This window comes from Malaya genurostris, chromosome 1 (assembly GCF_030247185.1).
Source record: "Malaya genurostris strain Urasoe2022 chromosome 1, Malgen_1.1, whole genome shotgun sequence".
NCBI classification, from domain to species: domain Eukaryota; kingdom Metazoa; phylum Arthropoda; class Insecta; order Diptera; family Culicidae; genus Malaya; species Malaya genurostris.
The window spans coordinates 44,126,247-44,152,169 of record NC_080570.1 but is presented as its reverse complement, the minus strand read 5'-3'; the positions used below and the strand labels follow the sequence as shown (position 1 = coordinate 44,152,169).

General features: G+C 37.0%; 1 protein-coding gene across 2 annotated transcripts in view; it reads left to right on the top strand.

Annotated features, from left to right (window-relative positions):
• Window positions 1-25,923, top strand: part of LOC131438332 (G protein-coupled receptor kinase 2) — a 243,925-nt gene that overhangs the window by 29,966 nt on the left and 188,036 nt on the right. For both annotated transcript variants that reach the window (XM_058608267.1, XM_058608258.1), the window contains exon 3: window positions 233-1,411. In XM_058608267.1, coding sequence (XP_058464250.1) covers window positions 1,360-1,411 — 52 coding nt within the window. In that variant the 5' untranslated portion in view covers window positions 233-1,359. The remainder of the gene's footprint in view (window positions 1-232; window positions 1,412-25,923) is intronic.

Here is a 25,923-nt window from a genome sequence, read left to right as displayed (position 1 = left end):
ACCACAATACTAATTGGCTGCTGCCAGTTCGACAAACGTTTGTTGAATGAAACTATTCATCTTCTAGCGAGTTTCTAAGATCGTATGCCAAACAAAATAAGCTCCATGTTTGTTGCGATTTTCCAAAACATGTTTGCCTCCGTCGTTCGTAGATTTATTCACACTCGTCCGTTCGTCGACACCTACCAAGACTAACAGCTGTTCTTTTCTTTCCGTTTCTCTCTCTTTTCAGAAGCACATCCTCAGTGACATCTAAATCGGGAAGATACTTCGCACCCAAGGATCTCGTCCATCCGCGCGTGCTCGTGCCAAATTTTTCATCACCCGTCGAGCCTCATTGTGTTCGATTCCACACGTCCGGTATTATTTTCGGTCGATTATAGTTCGGACCCACATGTACAATTGAAACAGAGCATCCCCGTTTAAAATTTGCTTCTTCCGCGTGTTTGAATCGAATACGGAGTACGTTCTTGTAGGAACTCCTCCGGACGGTGGTGCATACGAAATAAGAGTGGTTAACAAACAAAATCGCGTCGTCGTCCTTGACGATAATGGTGCGAAACGGCCGTACGTTGGTAGTGGGTTAAACACGCAACTTGCCGTCGTCAGTGAAAAGAAGAGGTGCGCGTGGCATCGATCGAATTCGAGAGAGAGAGAAAAAGGTGCGATGCAAGCGGAAACCAATTCCGTTCAATAGATCGTTTTCGGTCTCGAAAAAAAAGAAATGAAGATTCGTCGTGGTCGCCGCGAGTGAAGGAAGATTCCCAGGTTACGCAATTCGAGTACTACGTGATCATCGTGTCTGTTTGCAGCAGCGTGGAGAGAAACCGATACCGAGTTTAAAATTTGCGGATGAGTGCTTAATTAAACACGCACGCCAACGGCGCTCGAGTGGAATAACGTTGTGATTTTTTTTCGTTCCATTTGGCTTCGACAGTGAGTGAGACAAGAAAAGCAATCGCCACCAGAGCGGGAGAGAGAGAGAGCACTTGTTTATCCATTCCATCATCAAGAGCAGATAATCACCAGAAGATTAGAGCAAATTGGAGCACAGATTGAACGGCTGGTTTTGTGGCAGCTGGCAAATACCAACTGGACTGCCGTCCCGGTAACTTACGCTACCCGTTTTTTTCCCGTCCACATCTTGGTGCCATATACTTAAGAGCCGCCACGGCATACTTAAGCAATCAACACAGCTCCGCGAGCTCCTAATTATCAATTAGCCGGAGCAGCCGAAGCCGGGTGCCAGAGTAGAGAGGGCGCAGCAGCAAGAGTCGAGACCAGTGGCAGACCAGCGGCGCGGGATCGCATTTTTCGTGGACAAGATTCTATCAACAAAAGGCCGCCAACCTGGAACTCATGGAATTAGAGAATATCGTGGCCAACACGGTCTACCTGAAGGCGCGCGAAGGTGAGTTGGTGGATTATGACGATTCGTTTAATCGGGGAAATATTTGGGTAAAACATTTGAACTCCGGCTTTAAACAGAAATAAAAGGGGTGCTGTATACAAATTAATCGCACTCGCAGGACCGTTTTCCGTTTTCGTATTTCAGTTGCTTCACGCGTAGACAATTTATATTAGTTTTAATTTTCACACCACTTTTAACGGTTATTTTCAGTCCATTTAGCTCAAAATCTTTCAGCGACAACCCTCCAGAAGAGGAATTTTTCGGTGAATTGCTGTGTAGTTTACACAAATGTGGGGTCGGTTGGCGGAAGAGAGCAGTCGGGTTAATTCAACTCACGCGCTCGTTTCATGTGTTTGCATGAAGATAACATTTTGAACTGCGGCGCTTGTTTTTTTTTTGTTGGCTTGTTTTGTTTTGGCAGCCCACACAACTGCTTGTGTTAGACAATTGCCATCCAAATTTAGTTTCCGTGGAGGGGGTGGGAATCTCAACAACAAACGCACGGTTAAAACGGCCGACCTTGAATCAGCTGCAATCCAGGTCAGCTCACGTCAAGTTTAATATCGGAGCAGACCATCAAAACCGTACCCAGGTCGGGTGTCAATTTCAATTACCACGTAGACTACTCTCCTGGAGGGCTTCCTATTTTTTCCCCCTCATATCGCCAATGGGGAGGCAATATATGAATCGAAAAAATTGGAGGCGCCCGCATGCTACCTCGTGCTGTCGGTGCTAATGTGAATTCCACTTAGAATGCAAATATTCACTCATCAATTAGACAGCGGGATAGAAAATTCCGTCCGTTCATTCGAGCCGATGATGGGTCGATCGACCTCATCCGGTTACCAGTTGCGAATAGGACAGGTTGGGGTTGAATGGTTTACTCCCCGCGGCACATCCAAACCTCCGTTGACGAATACTTATTTTACGTTTCCCCTTTTTAAACGTAACTCTTTTTACGAACCAAATCCCAAATAACGTAAACTTTTTTTACGAACCTACTTCGTAAAAAGAGGTTTTTGCATACAATGTAAAAGATTTCCAGCTCTTGTATATTCCAAGAAAACTACTAGGGTAACAGAGGTATTTTGGCCACTTCATATATTTTGGCCCACCTAACAAACTTTATCGATTTCATCGGATTTTATCGATGATAAGTAACTCATTTTGCATCAATTTGAAGCTAATCACATTAAATTACCTATTGCGGAAGGGTTTTTTAAAGATATTACAATATTTGATGGATATTTTCATAAAGTGGGCCAAAATAAAATCAATCCTAAAGTGGGCCAAAATACCTCTGTTACCCTACAATATGAAAATTTTTGGAACGGGTTTGATGAGTATATTCTGGAAAATGATGTTTGAGGTACACTGATCGAAATAAAAATAGCATCACCCTGTTTCATCGCAAAACGTTGCTAGACTTCAACGTAGAAACAACAATTTATATATAGAATAGTCAAACAACTCTATTGACATCTTGTATGTATGTGATAATGCTTATTATATGGACTATTTGCATTTTATCCGACCAGTTCATGAAAAAATGTGCGAAATAAAAATAGCACCAGTTATTCATTTACCGGATTACGAGTTTATTTTCCACAAAATAACCTAATTCTACATTGTAAAACAACATAGTAATGTGTGTATGAACCATTATTTCGAATAACTTTAATTAAACGTGAATTCATTGACAATACCAGATTTTCAAGAATATCCTGTGTGATCTCCTTCCAACATTCGCCAACTCGATTTTTTAGCGTGTTTACGTTGTCAAACTGTTTCCTGTTTTCGTTAACGCAACGAGCGAGGATAGACTACAGGTTTTCGAAAGAATTTAGATCCAGAGAACAAGCTGGCCACTCCATAACTTCTATGTTTTTGACATAAAACCACCCTTTAGTCAATTTTGAACTATGGATTGCAGCATTATCTTGTTGAAAAATGTAATCCGGACTCATCAAGGACTCACCGTGTTCAATCAAGCTTATCTTCAACATCTCTATGTAGTGCGCAAATCATGCCAATAGTATTGCCAGCAATCTGGTCTATCCAGGTTAAACTTCTTTTTATTAGAAAAGAGTTCGTTTTTCCATTAATCCGTGAGGGAATGTATTTTTTTGCGAAATTGATACGGTGTAACTTATGCTTCACTTTAAGGTTAGGTTTTACCAGTCTTTTACACCAATCTAGGTTTTCGTTGCTCGACAAAACTTGTTGAACTCGTCGTGTTGTTACTGGTAGATCCATCTCTGCACGTATTTGGGATGCTGTTCTTTTCTGATTTATTGCAATCTTCTCGCATCCTTCTTCGAAGGCTTACTTTTGCTCCCACGTTTCTCGATACAATCAAGTTTCTCATATCTTTTCAAAAATCTACCGATAACAGTGTATGATCGAGAAAGCTTTCGACCAATTTTTCTATTGGAGAGTACTGCGTCGTGGTATGTCCTAATTTTTATTTTTTCTTCCAGCATTAGCATTTTTATTTTTTCTTCTAGCATTAGATGCTTAGATCGACCCATGACTGCTATATTACAACAAAAAAGAACTTCTTTCGTCACTATTAGAGAGAAACTATACCTTCAGCATGACGCAATTACTAATCAACAAACATCAACACAAAAATCTGTCAAAATTTATCAGAACCGACTTTTGTGTAGGGTGGTGCTATTTTTATTTCGTACGTTTTTTCATGAACTGGTCGGTTAAAATGCAAATAGTCCATATAATAAGCATTATAACATACATACAAGGTGGCAAAAGAGTTGTTTGACTGTTTGATATATAAATTAGTTTTTCTACGTTGAAGTCTATAAAAGTATTACTATAAAACGGGGTGGTGCTATTTTTATTTCGCTCAGTGTATGGTGGAAATCCAAGATGGCGACTTCCGATTTTTTTATATCATTTATTTTACCCCGGCTTTAACCATTTTGGTCGTTCTCCGGGGACCCGATTTATTGATATTCATTAAGAACCCTTACAATATGGGTATTTTCGGTTCGGATTTGATAATAAGATCAATATGGTGAGTTAAGCTGTATGGATATACCATGAAAACCATTACAATATCACTTGTAGAAGTAGAAGTAGATGTGTTTAAGAAAAAGAATTTTGCGATCGATTTTTTACTGGAGACCACAAGTTTAAAGTTCATCGATATTGTTTGAATATTGTACCATATAAATATTTTCGAAACAACCAGAACGATTAGACGTTTAAAAAGCTTGGTCGAGTGCCTTGCATTATTTTTTCTTGTTATAATCGTATTGTATGATTTCAATATTTCGTATTTAATCGTATTGTATGATTTTATTGAACAACTAAAATTCTTACCATAACAGTTAAAAGCGACCTCAAACGTAAATCATTTACTTAAAGTCACGCGTTCCTGATTTCCTTTTTTTTCAGTGTTATACAAATCACAATTTTTTTTGGTGCACTTGATAAAAAAAGTATTGTAACTCTCATCACGACATATTTGTTATCGCTTCCTGATTATCAGCATCTATTCATCAGATCCTTTCCAAAAATACCCAATTCGTGAAGGTTCGCAAGCAATATCGATAAATCGGAAGTCGCCATCTTTGAAATCAGAGACCTCAAACATCGTTTTTCGACATCTACTCATCAAAACCGTTCCGAAAATACCCATATTGTAAGTGTTTTTCAAGAATATCAATAAACCGGAAGTCGCCATCTTGGATTATAGAACCACCTCAAATATCGTTTTCTGACATCTACTCACCAAACCCGTTCTAGAAATACCTATAATGTAAGGGTTTTAAGGAATATCATTAATCCTGTTTATGGATATAAGAAATTGATTGGTTATTAAATATTGTATGAAAAAACTTGTCTTCAAGTTTAAAGTTTATAATTCGAATTCCACCAGAACGCTGGTTTTATAAGTTTAATGCAGTATAATAATTACCAGAACATTATTATTGAGAGACGGATATAGTATGATGGGTAAGTTGATGCCTTCCACGCAGTCCACCTGGGTTCAATTCGCAATTCCGTACATAGGGTCAAGAATTTTTTTTCTTACCCGGAAGGCGATTGACCGCCAAATTAAAACCTCCATGATCGAAAAGAGCAATTGATTTCTACTGTTCGACGTTTCAGTTAACGAGCTGTGGCCTTTTCAAAGGACCATGGCCGATATTGGCAAATTTACCATATACAGCAATTCCATGACAAACTGATATACGATCTCTCAGAATTTCGTGACATTTTTATTTTGTCATTAGGGTGACCATTTCCTTGTTAGTTAGGGTAGATCAAAAGAAACGATTATTTTCAATTTTCTTCAAAAAATACATTTTTAAAAAAATTATAACTCTTGAACTACTCGGCCGATTCTGCAAATTTTTGTATATATTTTCAATGGGAGCGGGTCATATCGCTGAAAGCCATTTCGCCGAAAGTCGTCTCGCCGAATGCCGTTTCGCCGCAAGTCGTTTCGCCGAAAGTCGTTTCGCCGAATAGGTCATTTCGCCGAAAGTCGTTTCGCCGAAAGGGTCATTTCGCCGAAAGGGTAATTTCGCCGAAAGAGTCATTTTGCCGAAAGGGTCATATCTACTACATGTTATGTCTCCTGTATAACTGATGTGGCCCAGCTACATATTTGAAGCCAAGATGGCTTTGTGCCGCCGAGCCGACGCCAGCTGAGTCGGCCACCGACCCGCAGTCGGAAGCGGCGGCCTCTTGCATACAAACCTGTAACCGCCTCGTTTGCCCGGTCTATTCAAAGCTAGGTTTCTTTGCTTTAGTTAGGTCCGAACCAGCGGTAGCGAGGACGGACAGCACATGAACCAAAACGATGTGGCGTAGCCGCATTAGATACTTTTTCATTTTCACTTAATAAACGGAAAATACCACCTACATTTGCCTGGTAGATACACCTATGCAATTGCTTTGATGCTTAGTAGCTAATAGTCAACAAGTTTTCTTGGGAACTACTTTCTGAGGTTCGTGAATCAATCTTTATTCAAGATTACAACACTCAATCATTATTCAAGAAGTACAATGGTAGGTCAACAAAACGGGCGTTAGCGCTATCATCTTTCGTTTGTCTTTAATTTAAATCAATTCTAATTACGATTTCAAGACATTTTCAGGATTCGGTGAAATGACCCTTTCGGCGAAATGGCATTCGGCGAAGTGACCCATTAGGCGAAATGTCATTCGGCGAAAAAACCCTTTCGGCGAAATGGCTTTCGGCGAAATGACCCTGATCCATTTTCAATAAATGCCTGTAGGTTTTAGGAACAATTATGGGAATATTGTATTCCGCGCGGAATCGAAAACCTTAAACGCGCGAAGTAGAAAACTAAAACGCGCGATATTCGAGCGAAGCGTTTATCCCACTATTTGTATGCAGATGATACTTATCGCAGAACTTGAAAATACACTTAAATATAATCTAAAAACCTGCATAAATTTGTCATGTAAACACAACAAATAAGTCCGCTTACAACACATCACATTAAGAAACCCTATGAAAACGTTTTCATTTTAATTTTCCGGCTATTTTCATGTCCATAACCTATACTCTCTGATGTACGCAAAATGAAGCAGTGAAAAAAAATTGCTTGCAATTTTGTGATTTTGAAAGAAGTTAAACAGATTTCAGCGAAGACAATTTTTTGCTAGAAAATTTTCTTGCTCGGAAAGCTTTTCCTTCTCGGTAAGAAGAATTTTATGATAGACCATGATCTGAGTTAATCTTTTTTATTTCAGTTTCCATTATATATCGCCTCCTGTTTAGCTTTTGTTTTCTGAGACAGCACCATCTCTTGTCAGATTTCACTCTGAATGTCCTTATTTTCCTCCTCATCTTTTATTCTTTTATTAGAAGCAAGCAAAAGCCCATTGGAGTTAGTTTCTGTCAAACTTACTCTCCAGCAGGCATAAAACTTCCTCATCTTTTGAATCAACAGATTACAATAATCCAAATGATACATTTCCTTAAATCTATTGCTTCTATAGCAACTAAACCTAATGAGACAATGGGCTCGTTATATCCATCATTAGTTCTAGCATAGGGAACCTTAAGAATAAATTAGGATCGAAGATTATGACGTTGAATGTCTAATTGTAGCAATTGCAATAGCTCGGAGTAATCGATTCGCGACTGAAGTAGGTCTGCCACAAAACTAGTCTTACAAACATCGCAACGGACAGATAATAAATCGAGCAGTTTGCAGCGGTCATTGTAACTCGGTAAGTTTGAAGGATATCTCCATGGAAGACGTCGGAAAGCGAATCGGACAAATTTGCGTTGAATGGTTTCAATGCGTTGGATTTCGTTTTGGTAATAAGATGACCAGATAACAACAGCATTTTCGAACGTTGAGCAAACTAAAGCGCAATACTAAACCGTCAAGAAATGTACAGCAGAGAATTAATTAGTAACGCAGAAAATAAATCCTAATAGATTGAAGCTTTGGAGATAGTCAACTCCATGTGCTCCAAAAAATTCAACTTGGACCAGAAGAACACCCAGGTCCTTAACAGACGATGCGCGTTCGAGAACAGTTTGTGAAATATTATAGTCGAACCTGAATACAGACTTTTTGCGACTAAAAGAGGTGTTCTGGTAGGAACTTTGAGTCATCTGCATATTTGATTATATGCAATATTTTGAAGTCATCGACGAACCATAGTTTCATACACTAGATCGAAAAATTTAGATCGTTGAGATACAATAAAAATATAAACGATCCGAGGTGACATCCTCGAGGAACTCCAGAGGTGAAAGTAAATGGCGAAGTTGTACAGTCTCCTATTTTCACTTTCATTTCACGACCAGTTATATATGATCTAAGCTAATTCAAAAAATATTCGTTGAATCCAAGTCTACTTAACTTGGAGATCGTTATGTGATGATTGATTTTGTCGAACGCAGCAGAGGAATCTGTGTATATAAAATCTACTTTAATCGTGCTGGCAAAGAACGTATGATGAAGGAAGTGTAGGTTACTAAATTTGTGGAAGTTGAACGCTTTGGCATGAATGGTTTTTTTTTGTAAACTGGTGGATACTTCTGTAAACTGCAAACATATAGGATTTCTTCCATATTTCAGGAAAAATTCTAGAACGCAAAGAGCAATTAAAAGTGTTGGATAGTGGAACCAACAAACTATTAGAACAAATGGAATCGAGTCGGGTCCAGCAGCACTAGATGAACGGTTAAAATTTTTCTTCTTCGTTTCTTTTCTTGTCCACTGAAGAAAATTTTGGTTTTATCAAAGTGAAAATTCTTCATTTCGGCCAGCTCGACCAATTGCTGAAACGTTCGTCCATCTTCATTTTTCAGGGTTTCATAAAACTTACAAGCTTTAAAAATTTGCAGATCTTTTTTTTTACAAATGATTCACAAATGCGAAATCCGCGCAACTGTAACAACCCTGGTTATGTAAAAATGTTTCAACTTTCAGAAAAACATATGAAATGACATAGTGCTCATTGGTAGCAAACCATGAAAACTGTTAAAAAGTTATACAATTGACTTTTTCTAACACAAAACTAGTTTTAATAGGCAACATATCCAAAAATTAACAGAATCGGCCGAGTGGTTCAAAAGTTATGATTGGAAAAAATGAATTTTTTGAAAAAAATCGAAAATAATCGATTTTTTCAGTCTACTCTAACAAGGAAATGGTCACCCTAACGATAAAATAAGAAAAATACGGATATAATAGTTTTCGATGGAGACGATTCTATCAAACATTACGATATTCTGAGAGATCGTATATTAGTTGCTCGTGGAATTGCTGTTGATTGGCTGGTGGGTCAATAATGTGAAGCCAAGAAACTTTTCATCATGTAGCATAATAAAAGTGAAGGGTACAGTTCCGTTATTATTGACTTCACAAGGTTTTATTAGAAATCGGTAATTTTCTCAGAACGCAACGTGTAAAAAATATATTCTGGTACTGTGTATAATACAGGTTTCCGTGAACGTTATCTTTTTTTTCCCCAAAACCTACTCCGACGAAATACTTTTTTTCGACGATGCGCAAACAGTGTCAGTTTAATCGTCATGGTTCCCGGAAATGCTGCGATGAGCGATAACGTCTTCACTTTTGTGTCGATGGAATTCAACTCGTTATCATGCGTAGGTTAATCCAGTGAAGCGAACAAATTGTTCAATCACCACTGCGATTAAGGTAAACTCTTGTATTGAACAACGCAATCGGGATATTCGTATCACTGATGTGGAACACATCCTTAACGTCGTTTCAGTTTATTTTTCTGCTTGTTGTAGTCGCCGTGTAGTCATTCACCGATATGAAACACGGTATCTACCGTTGATTCCGGATGACATAGAAGCATGTACCAAAATTCAAGTTTCCAAAAGCTGTAAGAAATATGAATAAGACAAGCGAGGATATTCCACACCACTTGCGATATCGCAAGCTAGCAGAACTTGTTTTTTCCCCATAAATATGTTTATTTCATAGGCAATATACATAAGTTTTTCTTCGCCGTGGCCTCCACAATACATAGTACTTTAAACCTAATACATTTCGAATATTATATTAGTATTTTGGTATTCATGAGTTAATCTAAACACTGTTTTTATCAAGCGATTTACTATTATAAATTACATTAAATAAAATACATTAATTTTGTACATGATCTTATAACTATTTCAAGTTTGTTTGTATCAGTTCATCACTTTTATTTTATAAAAGATAGCTGGCTGTTGGTTGAATCCATGGAAGAGAAAAACAGTCTAAAATAAAATAAAATTTAAATTGGAACTCCAATGGACCTAATGAAATGATAAAGAAGTTTCATGAAAGGAAGGTCACGACAAGCAAGAATGTCGCGAACTGGGACATTGGATAGTCTACCTTGGGTACGCAAGGAATTTATTAGTTGAGATCTGACATCACGGTACTCCACGCATGTCCAAACGACATGATCAATATCGCGATAACCTTCGCCACAAGCACAATGATTAGTCTCGGAAAGTCCAATTCGAAGGAGATGTACATCTAACGTGTAGTGATTGGACATGAGTCTGAACATCACACGAATGGAGTCCCTACTCACATCCAGTCCCCTGAACCAAGCCTTTGTCGATATTTTAGAAATAATTGAGTGCATCCACCGACCCAGATCATCTTTATTCCAAGAAGCTTGCCAGTTGACAAGTGTTCTTTGGCGGGACGCGGTATAAAATTCATTGAAAGCAATCGGTCTCCAAAAATTTCACCCTCAATAGCACCACCTTTGGCTAAACTATCGGCCGGGAACCTAAACTATTGTGATTTCATAATTATTATTCAATATGACGTTCAGGCACTGTTTTATTTTGCCCAAGAAAAACGGTTCATTTTTGCCAGCAGCGTTTGAGCGAATGGCTTCAATTGCACTCAGACTATCTGTGAAGAGGAAATAATGGTTTGGCGATAATGTGACGATTACATTCAATGAACTGCTGCTAACTCTGCTATATAAACAGATGCAGGTTCTTGAAGCCTAATTGAAGCCGAAACATTATTGTTGAATTAACCAAACCCAGTAGCATATGTAGCTTCAATTCGTGATCCGTCCGTGTAAAATACTTTCTCAGAAACAATATGCCTGAGCTTACTTGTAAATATTTTTGGGATTTCCAACGAGCGTAGGTTGAGTCAGGGACATTTAGGAGGCTGTCACGGATAGGAATATATCTTGAAGAGTCGATTTCCGGTGACATATGGTTAAAATATAATGTCATGAATCTTGTTTGAGATTGAAGCTCAACTACCCTTTCGAAGTTATTAATAACCAGGGGATTCAGTGCGCAGAACTTGTTGACAATGATAAATTGTCGATGCATAAAGGTTTTTAAACGTTTTTCTTCTCATTATATTTTTTATGGAAATTATAATGCACTTTTTTACGTTTCGTCTTAGACTCGTCTGTGCACAACAGTTTATAGGAAACTTATATGCCACCTAGCAGCTCAACACAAAACATCAAGCAGACATAACATAAATACAATTCTCAAAACATTTTTCATCGTACTAAAACGATTTCAACAAATTTTGACTCGATTGAAAGCTACTATTAGGTTTTGAATCGAGTTCGAGTGTCGTAACCGACTAAACGCTTTTTTTCTCTGTTCAATTTCCTCGTACATAGCTGAACCGATTTCTATGAACTTGAGCTCATTTGAAAGTTACTATTGAGTTGGGAATCAAGTCCGAAGATAAATTGGTTGTCACTTTCAGTTCCAGCGATATAATGACATAAATAACGTAACGGACAAAATGCATTTTTTCCGCACTTTTTAACAGAAAGTAACCAATGATAAAATGCAAATGTGTTATTACTGATACTTTTGGATTCGAGTTTGGCTTGGTAAGCGTTGAATCATGGTTTCCTGAACTAACTGAAACAATCTGAATGAATTTGTATTAAAAATCAGCCCAAATTTGTGTCAGAAATCATCCTAACAAAATGTTTTTCCCGACTGCTCGGCCTTCAATGGAAATCAATCTTCAATGTCAACTTTTCTTTCTGAGCAGCTTAGATAGCCGTGTAGTGTTGGTAGCGGCTCTCAACTGGATAAGAATAACACTACGGTCCACCTGTCGCGCGGTGGTATAAGTCCACCAAACTGAGAAGCCGTGTTACATCCGGTGGAATTATTTCAACCATGCATTGATCCACTGCTTTCCTGTTCCATGTCGTAAAAGGCCGCTTAAACGGGAGCCCACAAGTTAAGGTGTTTTTTCCGTTCTGATGATCGAATGACTGCTGGAGCTTAAAAAAGGCAGTCGTAAACGTAACATTTGTTGGTTTTATCCTTGCGGAGCTCAAAATTCCGTGTTACAGTTAGACTGACAAATTAATGTCTATTGCATTTTTCCAAGCACCATTGCCGGATTCTTGACACAACTCTGACTGGACATAACAAACTCAACTATCACATGGCTACTATTCAGCGTGCTGGGTATTAGTTTTGTGATTTGTGTAAGTGCGATTGCGTACTTCATAGCATTTGATATGTAACTGTCCCGCATTGATGCAACGTATCTGGGTTTTTGGTTCTCCATACATGGTTGAATCTGTGTATGGGGAGCAAAAATTTAAGGATATTCTATAGTTTCTCACCCAATGTGGTGAGGAGCTACAGTCAGAGGGGTTCATCGTTCTTCCTGGAGTGAATTATTACTTTCTGTATTGACCATAAAAGGTTTTAGCAGATTGTTTGGCATCCCTCTTATGAGGTGACGAATTCACTTCTGCTTATGCATATTGGGAATCGTTCTGCATTCTTCCGGAAATGCAGAATGTGGTCGCTTTTGTAAAATTTCTAAATCCTCTTGGGGGTTGGAGGGCTCATAAACTGTGCATTTTGACACATGCAGATCTTTCAGCATTCCTTCATGGATGCAGAACGATTTATTTCTTTTTGTTTTGTGCTCACCCACTTCACATTTGCCTCCTATGTTCTTTTTATCCCTTCCCATCTGGAAAGTGATGAGAAACCACCGTGAAAAGTTATCTAAATCGGCCTCAAATCTTCTCCAATTGATAGTTTTTATCAGTAAACGGTCAAACAAACCGATTTAGGTTATTCTTTTATGAATCGAAGAAAATTATTTTGAAGAATACCACAGTATTATATATGATAGTATGATTGATTTGAGAAAGGCATCATTACACCACTAGGTGGATTGAAACAGGTTTTTCTATTAAAAACGAGCATACTGACGTTAAAGTTTCGAAATAAATCATCACGCAAATTTAAGCATGTATAAGCAAGATGTCTTCCCAAAATTAATCTGGAAATTATGTTATTTTTTCGTTTCATCTTCGATTTATCAATGCATTAGCAGTTTATATTGAACTGCTGATGCTACTTAGCGGTTCAAAATGAACTGCTTAGCAGACGTAACGTTAATGCTATTTGAAAACCTTTTGCACTGAAATGCCGTGTCTTTACTGAAGTGCCGAAAGAACGAATCTTAATGGCGACTTTTTTTGTCGTCAACGTTTATTAATAGACTAACTGCTATTGTACTGATAAGTCGAAGACGGAACGAAAAAAAAATGGTTTTGCTCACCATGCACAAAACGGTACCCATGCGGTACTAAAACGCCTAAATAACTAGGATATTATAATTTTTGTTTTCACGGAGTGCCTGTAAGTGTGGCTGCTTGTAGGTCCGTCCGAATGCTATTTGTTCTTTTCATCAGCAGTCAAAACAAAAAAATGCTGACTAGATAAATCTAACCCGGCTATTCTGAAGCTCCTAGCTTAGCTTCAAGGAATGAACTGGTGGTGCCTTAATTTTACATGATCAAGACAGCCACGTTGTTGTTTTGTAGAATTATGACACTCGATAAAGCTCATGTTTGGAAAGATACAACTGTAGTTAATTAATATTATTAGCGACAAGTCCGTTGTCAAATTCGAGCTTCTGTTTTGAATAAGCTTCGCAGTCGATTCTCAGCGGACAGTACAATTCTTGATACGGTTAAAAGGGCACAACTATACATTCCAAAACACTAACAGTTAGCATTTATTCCGATGACTCCAACCGACAAAGAGGTCCAAAGTAGACTGGAGACGAATGCCATCTTCGGTGGTACGAACGACAAAATACAGCTTCAAATCATCGGCGTATGCGACCCAAACAAGCAGGCCCAAGTAGTAGCATCACCATATCGTTGAAATACAATATAAATAACAATGGGCCTAGGTTGCTACCTTGTGGCACACCAGATGAGTTCGTGGAATTCGAAGACGTAGTCGAGTCGAGCTTAACACGGAGTGTCCTATCCGATAAGTAACATAGCAGCCAATTGGTAAATCGTTCAGATACCCCGAGCTTCGATAGCTTGGCTATGAGAATTTCGTGGTTGATCGAATCAAAAGCTGTTTTTAGATCAGTTAATTTAGTCGAAGAAAAATTATATTTTTATCCGACGATTCCTTGATTTGTGCCGGAATAAAACTTTTACTATGGAAGCTACTGGAAATCGAGCTGTAGTTAAAAAATATTATCTTTACGTATGTCGGGACTCGAACATACGACAATTAGCTTGTAAGAACAGCGCCCTATGCAATAAATCAATTGAGACTTTTTGGGTCTTGTTACTTTTAAATCATTTGAAATTTATAAGTCGACCCTCATCTACTGAGTCTCATCACTGTGCCAGTATTATCAAAATAATTGTCTTCGCCACTGATTGACCCACCGTGCCGAAGACAAAGTGTTCAGTAACATTTGCAAAACTGACCCACCGCTACCCACAGTATTACCCATTGATTTACCAATGAAGCGTTCAAGCATTGAAAACTAAACTAAGTGAAAATAACTAATAACTTGAGCTTGAGTTTCCGAAACAATCCATTCAATGTCAAATACATACACTTTTAAACCGTTTTATTTTCCGGATTGTTTCAACATCAACATTGTTTCAACATTGACTATCGGTTCATCGGCGGTGATTGTTTTTTTTTCCTCAATCAGTACGTCAAGAACAAAAGGTAATTTTGCTACGGACAGTGTTAAGTCTGTGAATAATTGCGGTGGATGGATTCAATGAACAAAGGGTACTAATGCGTTCGGAAACATTTGTAATCGATTTTAAGCGATATCCAAGTTTAGTCTAGTCTAGTTCACTGTAGTCGCAAGAGAAATATTTGCTCAAGCAGCAAATCAGTGTTGATGCTAGCAAAGTGATCAAGATACAACTATGCAAATCGCACAGGGTAAGTTGGGTTGGGGTTTATTTTTATCCTTGTATGTACGCAATATATTTAATCAAAAATACGTATTTGTTAGATTTATTCCCTTGTTTATCCACCCACCACTTGCTTATGCATATTTTTAAATCGTAGCAATAGTTAATCCAAACGCAGGATTTTTAATTTGATTGGCATTATGCTGAATGGATATTCGGCCGAACAGACATAGACGAACAACAAATTTAATTACTTATGAGATATTTACTGGTAAGAAATATTAGAAACACATTTAAATGAGATAATTTCGTAGTAACAACAAATCAAATTCATATCTGATTGCTGTACTTATGCTTATGAGGCTCTCCAACCCTATCTAATGATCATCGGTTCAATGATCATTCGGCTCATCCGGTTTCAAAATGACAGACCCGTCTAGACGAGATAAACTTAATGTTAACCAAAATGTGTTTGTTTAAGGTAACTACCCAGGAGCAGGGTTTTTTTCACAAAAAAACGAAATTGGTATCTTTGAACATAAACTTTAGCATTCATTTTCGACCCTTAAAATGACTGAATACTTGATATTTATCAACAGTTTCGAGATCATTTTCTTTGAATGCGAAGTATCACTTGTTTAGGACAAACAGCATACCAAGCAGGCCCGTACCCAGGATTTCCACGCTAAATAAATTCTCTCTCTACTGGGAGGTACTCAATGTGTCCGATATTTAAATTTTTTGAAGCCAGTAACGAGTTTGTGCGACAGTATTTTTCCTTCAAGTAACGAGTTTGTGCGACAGTATTTTTCCTCCAAGCATCAAATTTTCAATTTTTTTTATTTGGTTATATAAAATTTTGAGTTTTTCGGGACTGACAGTGCGTAAAGTATACGAAATGAACTAACCTAATTTCAAATAAATGAATAAAGTATTGATGAAAAGGGATTTTTGGAACTTTTTCTTGATGATTAAATCGTTTCTGCGTCGGAAACCTCACCGTGTACCGAAAGTCATTTCCGCTTGTTGCTCCCTCTGTTACTGAAATAGTATCAGTTCAAGCAATTCGGTTGCCAAATTGATTGTTTGGAGTTGTACCTCATTTCAGTCCAACACTGCATTCTGGTAGCTGAGCTCGTTCCATATTTATGAAATGCCTGAAATTTTAGCGATACAGTGAACCATGATGAACTAGTTTAAATACAAATCTTATTTCATGGTCGCATCACTAGCTTAGAGCGAATGCTGGACTTCGTACCGGCCCAAATCTCCAACTCCACGGGCAGCTTTGAAAAAGTTTTGCGAGTCGTCGTCTTTCCGTAAGGAAGATTTCAAAGCATCAGAGTTCTTTCTTCTCCTTATCCCTAATCTTTGGACAATTATGGCTCTCACGCTGTTGAGATGTTCAATACGAATTGGAATGGTATCGATTCTAATACCGTTTTCTATGAAACTTTTATTAGTCAATCACCTCAGTAATCACTGAAAAAATTTTCAAAATGATAATGATCTAACACGCAATTTGCTCTTGGGATAATTTTACAAATCACCACCTCGTAACTAAATGAGGACATGGAACAAGAATAATGTTGTTATCTTTATTGCAACATGAACTTTTAAATGAGCTATTCATCACATTTTAATCTGTATTTTTCAGGAGAAAAATCTGGAAATCTATATCGAGGGATCAAAAATCTGTATAGAAAATCTGTATATCAAGACGATAAGAAATTTAAACACGTTGTAGGAAAATATTCATTAGAACTCGAATTTGAAGACAAACCAGAACTTCGTCTTTATCAATTTTATTCATCTGACATATATGATGTTGTAGTTGAAAATATGTTGGAAGTAACTTTTTGGCATTGGAAACATATCAAGGGTTAACTCTTCATACCTCGGAAAAAGTAAACATGGAAAAACAGTCATTAACAGATGGGATTAGTAGTAGAATTTACCGTCCTAGATGTTCTCTTTTTTTTTTTGTTATTCTCTCCTATATTCTATTTTAGTACTACCACAAAATCAAGATAATAATTTTACTATATTTAAAACCAATAGAATTTAAAATCTGTATTCCTAGCCGAAAATCTGAAATCTGTAAATACAAAATCTTTATCCCAAATTTATCTGAAAAATTTGTAAAGTTCTGACTAATCTGTATATGTGGCAACCCTGTTCACGTTCAATTTCTGTCTATTCCAGTGCTGTCAACTATACCGATTTATCGGTATTGATACCGATTTTTGGACTCGATATAGGAATACAGATATGCTCTCTAAAAATAATTAAATTCTCAGTTTTTGTGTTTGGTTCCATAGGGGTAAACCAGGTTGAGCGACCTTTTTTTGTTTGCTCGAAAAATCAGTATCTAGATTTATCTAGATAGATATTGTACAGATAGATTTTTCCGCCAAATACAGGTTTTTGAAAAAACAATACATTTGACAGCTCTGGTCTATTCTTTCAGATGAGGAATTTTTGAGAGGTGTCAAATTCTCAATTAACACATATTTTTGAGGAAAGATTGAATGAAACTTCTGATAAAATACGAGACTCATTCGGTAAAAGTATGAGCCGTTGGCTTTTATTTCAAATTCGACACATGTCGTAACATGTAAAAACCGAGCATATCTGAACGTGCACTATTCGGTGCAGCTATTTCTGTTTGTTGTTTCACATCACTAGTCATTTGCCTATCTGTGCCTGTCTGCTATATTCAGTTGCTACTTTCAGTTGAGAGGCGGGTAGGGTCTAACACTTTTGAAAAATCGTTTATTTTTTTCTTTATATTTTCTTATAGTCAAACATTTTAAGAATATTCTGTGAAATTTTCAAGCCTATTGGAACGAAACTCTGCAAGTTATGGACCTTTATCTATGGCTATCTCATTCTGCGAAGAAGTAAGAGCTTGGCGCACAGGCCCAAGATTTTTACTTCGATCGACTTCAAAACTTGACAAAACATTCTTGAAATGTTTCATTATAATAAATTATAAAAGAAAAAATATGATTTTTTGAAAGTGTTAGGTGTTACGGGCTCCCTGGAGTAATAAATTGTTCCCATTGATTCTATAGATAAAAAACTTTAAACGCGTTTTTCTCGAAAGCAGGTTGTGAAAGTCCGTGTCCATCGTCATTCAAAAACTACTGCACCAATTTTTATGAAATTATGCACACTCTTTCTACATGTAAAAACCAGACCCCAACATTTTCCTTCACGTTGTTTGATACTTTGGGGAGGTGGCGGATTTTTTTCGTGAAAAATCGTAGTTTTCACTTTGAACAACCACCAAAAATTTAAAAAATTAAAAAAAAATCAAAAAGAAACGTTATTGTCTAGAAAAACTTCTACTCTAACTATGCTGCGTTCATTTGTTCACTTCTAATTAGTCTGCGCTGAGATACAGTGGACACCGCAAATCATGATTTTTATGAAGCGTCTTCAAAAATGCCTCTTCACCGACTTATTTCTCAATATTTTTTCAAGAAGAAAATTACAAAATGTTGTTCGAATAATGCTTTTTATCATGCAAAACATTTAAATTTATTTTGTTGAACGAGAATTCTGGAAAAAATTCGCAAAAATGACGATTTTTTTTATTGTTTTGACCCTAACCCCGCTTAAAGAGTTTGTGCAATAATATAATTTGTGTATGCAAAATCTTCTGAAATTCGTGAAATTTGAAACGTTCAACAAGCTTAGACTTGCGATTCATAATTGACGACGTTACAAACTATCATGCAGCTTAGATATTTTTCCTTTTTTTTAATAACGCGTTTTTCCGAACTTTTTTTTAAATAACACGAATTGTTTTTTACACAAATACGTGCGAAAACAAAATTTTTTTTTGTTTCAATTATAGAGGTTTTAACCTTAAGGTCATTCACCTCTTCGGGCCAGAAAAGCTTTCTGACCCTATGTGCGGGGTTGGGGATCGAACCCAGGTGGGCTGCGTGATAGGCATCGACTTACCCATCACACTATACCCGTCCCCCGAAAAAAAAAATTGCGTGTAATCTTTTGCATTAGAATCTCACCAGAACATGTTAAATCATAAACACAAACGAAAAGGACCTAGGATTCCAATTTCGTTTATGTTCCGCCATTTCAACTGCATAAACTACGGGTCAACAGAATATCGTTGGAATAATTGTTACTCATTTGTAAGAAAAGTCGGTCTCAGGTTTGACCCAGTCGTTTTTTTCCATAAATACGTTTATTTCTTAAGGCAAGGTTTTTCTTCACCGTAGCATCACTGTTACATAGAATTCTTATCCTAATATAATACTAATATAGTCACAACGATTTGAGTTTAATAAAACATATTCCTGTAATTTTTAAATGTCATAATATTTGAACCCCAAACGATTAACTGCTATAAATTATAAAATAAGCTGAAAATTTTATACGTTTTGTTGTTGATTTCATAACCTATTTCGAGTTTGTTTCAGCACATCATTTTTATTAAAATTTCGCTATTTGGTGAACTAATTCACCCAGTCGTTGTTGAATAAATTTGAGTGCATTCTCCTTGGACGTGGATGAACACCAGTTAATGTGGAGAGTAGACAAAGTGAACCGTTTAAAATGTCCCGAAAAACTGAAAGATTTTTTAGTATTTTTACCAAAATTTACATACGCATCACAGATGTTAACAAGAATGTTTCATTCTGTAACACAGACTTTGAGATTTTGAGTTTAGCGTGTAGGTCTCCATTAGAGATGGTCGGGTAAGCATGTTTCCTAACCCGAACTCGACCCGTACCCGATTGAAAATAAAGAAAAACTTTTACACGAACCCGACCCCGAGATTCATTTTTCTTACAAACCCGAACCCGATCCGTACCCGATAAAAAAGTGCCGAAACTCGAGAAAAAACCCGAAACCCGGTTAAATTTTTGAACCCGCACTCGACCCGTACCCGTTGAAAATGAAAATATTAATCATTTTTTATGCGGTTTCTTTACCCGGCTTTTTTACGCGGATTTCCGAAGTTATGCGATTTTATTTATGTGGTTTTCCGAAAGCACGCAGTTTTTTTTACGCAGATTTCCAAAGTTACGCGATTTTCTTGTTTTGTCTTAGAACTGTATGACCTGAAAATGTGTAAAATAAAAATAAAAATTTTGAAATTTCCGGAAACGATTTTTTTATGTCGAATGTCTTAGAAATTCATGAAAAGTCAAGATCTGGTGTTATCCCAAAACAAAAAATTTTGGGCCAATTCTCTGACACTCTGATCCATTTTTTTTAATAAACTAGGACAACGGCTCCCTATTTCATCTGAGCTTCTATTTCCATCTCACCCCTTCACCTCATAACTTTCAGCATGAATAATATTTTACAACCTACCGGAAGCAAACTGTGAAATGTTTTAAAATGATTTGAAAAGCTATTGTCACACTTTCCTATTGAAAGAAATGTTTTTAAATTCTTCGGTGATCGTTTTTTTCATATAAAATAAACTCACTTTTCAATTTAGGACACATTTTCGTCTCAATATTTACAGTTCGTCATGTTTCTGAATATCTACTAATCGATTCGTCTCAAAACATGATAACTATTTCGCACAATTACACTACCATTGAATGTTGGATGACTCCATAATTAGTTATGTTCACTTGCCACTTGTTTAGTTAACGATTAAAAACTTCAAAAATTACCCGACAAGCAATAAAAGTCTTCAAAAATATGAGATGAAAGTTTTTCACTTCGTTCACTTGATTGCGCTTTGTTTTCATCTCATTTGGTTTCGCAAAGTTGCCAAGTTATATCATAATGTTACAGAACAAAAATTGTTTTTCTTCTTCAAATTATCATCAAAACGTATGTTTTTGGTATCCGTGACATTAGTTTAATTATATTATTGATATTAATATTTCAATAAAACTGTTTCAGCTTCGAATATTACCAGAAAGAACGTGTTAAATACTAATGAAATAACCATTGTGGCAAATCTAGTAGCACTGGTTTTATTCCGCTATACGCCAACATAACGCTGTGAAGTGTGTGTGTGTTTCATCGGCTGTGCACAGAGATGCCAGATATTTTCATAGAAAATATGTATTACTTTGCATAGAAAGTCTATATCTGTTCTATCTGTTTTCACTAATAAAATGATGTTAAAAGATAGATGTTTAGATCTCCGTAAGTCATTGCCCCAATAATTAGATAATTCAACGAGTAAATTTTTTACCAATAATAATGTGGAAAAATCCTGGTGGATACGGTTGTATCGTTTGACTTGTATATCTGGCAGCGGTGAGGCAGTCGGTCACCAGAATGTTACACATTTCGAGGTCATGCATTTTTAAGACAAAACAAGAAAACCGCGTAACTTTGGAAATCCACGTAAAAAAAGCCTTGTAAAGAAACCGCGTGAAAAAGAGCTCAGTGTATGTTTGTCATTTTCGGGTCGGGTACGGGTTTATTTCAATTTTGCGGTTTTTTTTTCTACGCGGATTTCCGAAGTTACAAGGCCTCAAATTATCAGTTCCAAAGTCGATTTATTGAGTTTTTTTTTAAATTACACCAGACTACACGTTTCATGCATTTCTAAGATTTCTTTAATTTTGCGTATTTTTACGCGGATTTCCGAAGTTACGCAATTTTTTTATGTTAGTTTTCCAATGTACGCGGATTAGCGATGTTACCCGGTTTATTCTGTGTGTTTTTTTACGCGGTCCGTATCCCCCGCGTAAAAAGCGACTTCAGTGTATTTTTTCTGTTCCCGAATTTGAAAAAGACCCGTAGGGTTCGTGTTTGGGACGGGGGTTTCGGGTATGTGCAGGGTTAAGGACAGGAGCCTGGCGATTGATGGACGGACGTAAGGTGATTGAATGGTGGACACAGCACTTGGATGAGCACTTGAACGTAGACATGGGGGTTTAAGGTATCGAAGGGAACGCAATTTCTGCAACGGTTGGTGAAAACTTATTTACCTATCTTGGCACCGAATTTCATTCGAATCAAAAATGGCGTTTGATGCACAAGAATTTTAAATTTTTTCATTTAAAAATTTGTTTATTTTTTTGAAATGCACTCAAAACTGCTATTTTAAATCACCTGTCACCTATGAAAGTTGTGTTGATTACCTCTAAAAATGTTCAAAGACTCCAAAAACGAGAAGTGAAAATTAAAAAGACTGATTTTGTTTTAGGAAAACCCAAAGTTGCTTGGTTAAATTAACTGTACTGTTAAAGATTACCGTTACCGTTATCGTTAGAGATACAACAATGGCGTCTCATAAAAAACTGTTTGATACGCTGTTTGATATTTGATATATCATCCTAATGATAAGAGCCACCTTGAAAGCGTCTATATCCAAAGAAAGCTTATTCGACACTGATCGTTTGTCTTGAAGACATCGGAGCTTCAAACTTTAAGGCTAGGCCACAAATATTTTGTCGCCCTAAATCGTATATCCGGACCACTGTGCAATGTTCCCCCAATAAACAAAATGTTAGTGTTGAAAAAGATCCAAGTAGAATGGTTACGCAGGAGCCAAGACCGTAATGCTAGCGATTGCCGAACAATTTTATTCAATCGCTAAACTCTACCCAACCGAAAATCTTGCAGCGTGCAGCAAGCTGCGCTGGATTTCAACGAAGTATAAACATATCCGGGACCCCAGTGCCCTTCGAACCCAGCTTCCCCTAAGCAGCAGTCACATCACAGCGCGACTATAGCTTGAAGCCGCTGGGTTCAACTCAGCTGCGGAAGCTCGGCCGACGGAACCGACATCTCGGTACAGGAAGTATTTATCAACTTCAGGACGTCAATGGGACGGCACTTTCCATGGATACAGCAGAAACACTGCACTGTACTGTACTGCTCGTTAGTGTGGAACGGACCGGGGAGCGAAGAAATGGCACCACACTAATGTGATAATTTAATTTTCACCTTGATTCTGATCGACTCCGATGGAAGCCTACATCGGAGCGTTTCTGTCACACGTATTAAATTTAATGGCCTTACCAACGGAACCGAATATAGTGTCAATTGTAGCCGATGCCGATAAGTAGCACTTGTCGTCGTCGGGATGGTTTCAATTATCATTATTTTTATTTTTCTCTGCGAAGGCTTAGGAATTTTCCGTTCGATTACTTGCTAGACTATCAAACGTTTTTTCTCGGATATGCAATGTGAACAGGTCGAGAGAAAGTCGGTCAATAATTGAGAGTAGGCGGCAACTCAAGCAATGATTTAAAACACAATTCGGTTAGTTGTTTCAGGACTAATTATGTGTTATGAACAGACAACAACTGCGTAGTGAAACGATCATAAGCTTGTCTAAAGTATCGCGAAAATCATTCAATCGTGTCCCTCCCACGTTGCCATGCGTGCGCTCACATCCATCTCAATCATATGTCAACAACTTAATTGACGTAAGAACTTCCGACACCAATGAGTGATGCTTGAAGTTTTGAAAAAGCAGCAGTTTCCGGGAAGGTTAAAACTAATCCAATTAATTATACGGCATTACGGCTGTATAACAACTAATGCCCAAGAAAGCCTCACAAAATGTTTAACATTTTAATTGGGCTGATAGGCGTTGCTCTTCGGCTGATTATTTGCTAGTTGGCTTAGGAACGATGGAGCTCAGAAGGTCCTCTCGCGCGGGATAGTTTAACTGAACAGATAAAATTATCGATTGAGGTCAAATTGTGAAGGTCGAACTGCGATGAGAATAAATATTACATGGACAATATTTTCTAAATACTCGATTTGCATGCCGATAATGCTGAAGGTTTCTTGTGGTGAGTCTGACACGAACAACTACTATCTGTTTACTATTATCAGTTGAAAAATAGAAATTTCTATCTTTTGTTATATAGAAAGTGCGGGTATCTTTTTTTCTGTCAAATGAAAAAATGATAAATTTCGAGCCAATTATGCTGCCAATTAACAGAACGAGGAACCGTGCCGAACATCAAACAGTGAATTCTCTGTTAGCTTAAAAGCATTGATGCCAGTCAAGTGGTGAGGAAGTGGAAGCCGTGCCAATAAATTCAAAGAGAAATCGATCGATGATATTTCATTTACGATTTTTTGTAATTTCACGGTGCGGAAAAAAAACTTTCATTGAATCTGCTAGAAGAAAAGGCATCGTTCCTATATACAAAAATTTAACATGCGATTTTAAAGTAACAATTACCAAACGTGTGATTTTAAAATATCAAAATTAATAGAATAAAAAAGGAGACTGATACTTCAACCACTTAAACGTAATTAAATCACAAAGCAAATCACGGATCGATAGTACTAAGGAAACATACCTATTCTGATGGGTAATTATTACTTATAAAGTTTATTCAGTCGTACTATCTAGTAATGTGTGTATTGCAGTCGGAACCTAAAATTCATATAAATACAAATGCATCAGAAATGAAATATCGTTTAAGAAATGAAATATTTTGACAGATATAAATAATAATCTTTTTCACTTCAGTCATATTTAGATTTGCGTTGTGATTACCGGGGGCGATACATGTAAAAAAATATGAATCTGTTTCGTTTTTGCAATGACTGAGTGGAAACATATATTGGATAAGCCAAATGAATGAGAAACTCACAGAAAAGATGATTTTTTAGAAAAAGATACCCTCAGAGACAGGTCTCGAACCTGCGTTCTTATGCAATCCGTGCAACCGCGTTACCATTTCGCCACCCTAAGCATGTGATAGACACAGTTTGATAAAGCGTACATCGAACATGGTCTAAATCCTAGGCGCCGCAGAGCAGATGTTTGGATATACGATATCGGTCGTGAGGCGGCTAGGATTTAGACCATGTTTGATGTACGCTTGATCAAACCGGGTCGTGTGGTAGAGCCGTGTCTATCACATGCTTAGGGTGGCGAAATGGTAACGCGGTTGCACGGATTGCATAAGAACGCAGGTTCGAGTCGTGTCTATGAGCGTATCTTTTTCCAAAAAATCATCTTTTCTGTGAGTTTCTCATTCATTTGGCTTCTCCAATGTATGTTTTCACTCATTCATTGCAAAAAACTGAATTTAGTTAGGGCGACTTTACGACAAACCAACTAAAATTAATAAATCGATAAATATGTTTATTTTTTGTTGCATAAATATGTAAAATAACTTCCCAAAAATGTGACTGTGAATTTTCAGAATGAAGCGACTATTATTTATTATTATTTATTTATTTTTTTATCACTTCGCAACTCAATTAAGTACTTCGCTTACCTGCTACAATCATTTTAAGAATAAGAAGAATACTTTTTTTTCTTTTCAAGAAAACAAACGAAAAATAAAGAGCTCTATGAACACATTGATGAAGTTATGTATGGCCTTGGAATTGCAGATTAATTGATAAGTCACTGTCATTATAGAGTTTCTGTGTGCCAAAACATAAAAAGCATTTTCTCAAACTTACTTACTGATCAAAGCATAAAAAAAACATTTCATCGGCAAAAACATTTAATTCGTTTGAAACGGGTCTTTGAAAAAATACGCCCGAATACGATTGTAATTTTCCATCACAACAACGTTCTATCTCATGGAGAAAGGTTAAGCAATCACCTGAAAAATCGTCCATTAAAAGTGTCATATATAAGTCGAATCAGTTCGTCGAGCTGAGCAACGTTTGTGAGTGTATGTATGTTTGTGTATGTGTAAAAAAAAGTTTTTCTCAGAGATAGCTTGATTGATTTTCACAAATTTAGGCTCAAATGAATGGTCTTATAGTCCCATGTATTGCCAATGAATTTCAACCGGATTCGACTTCAGGTTCCGGAATTATAGCGTGAATTGTCTTTAAAATTGCACTTCATC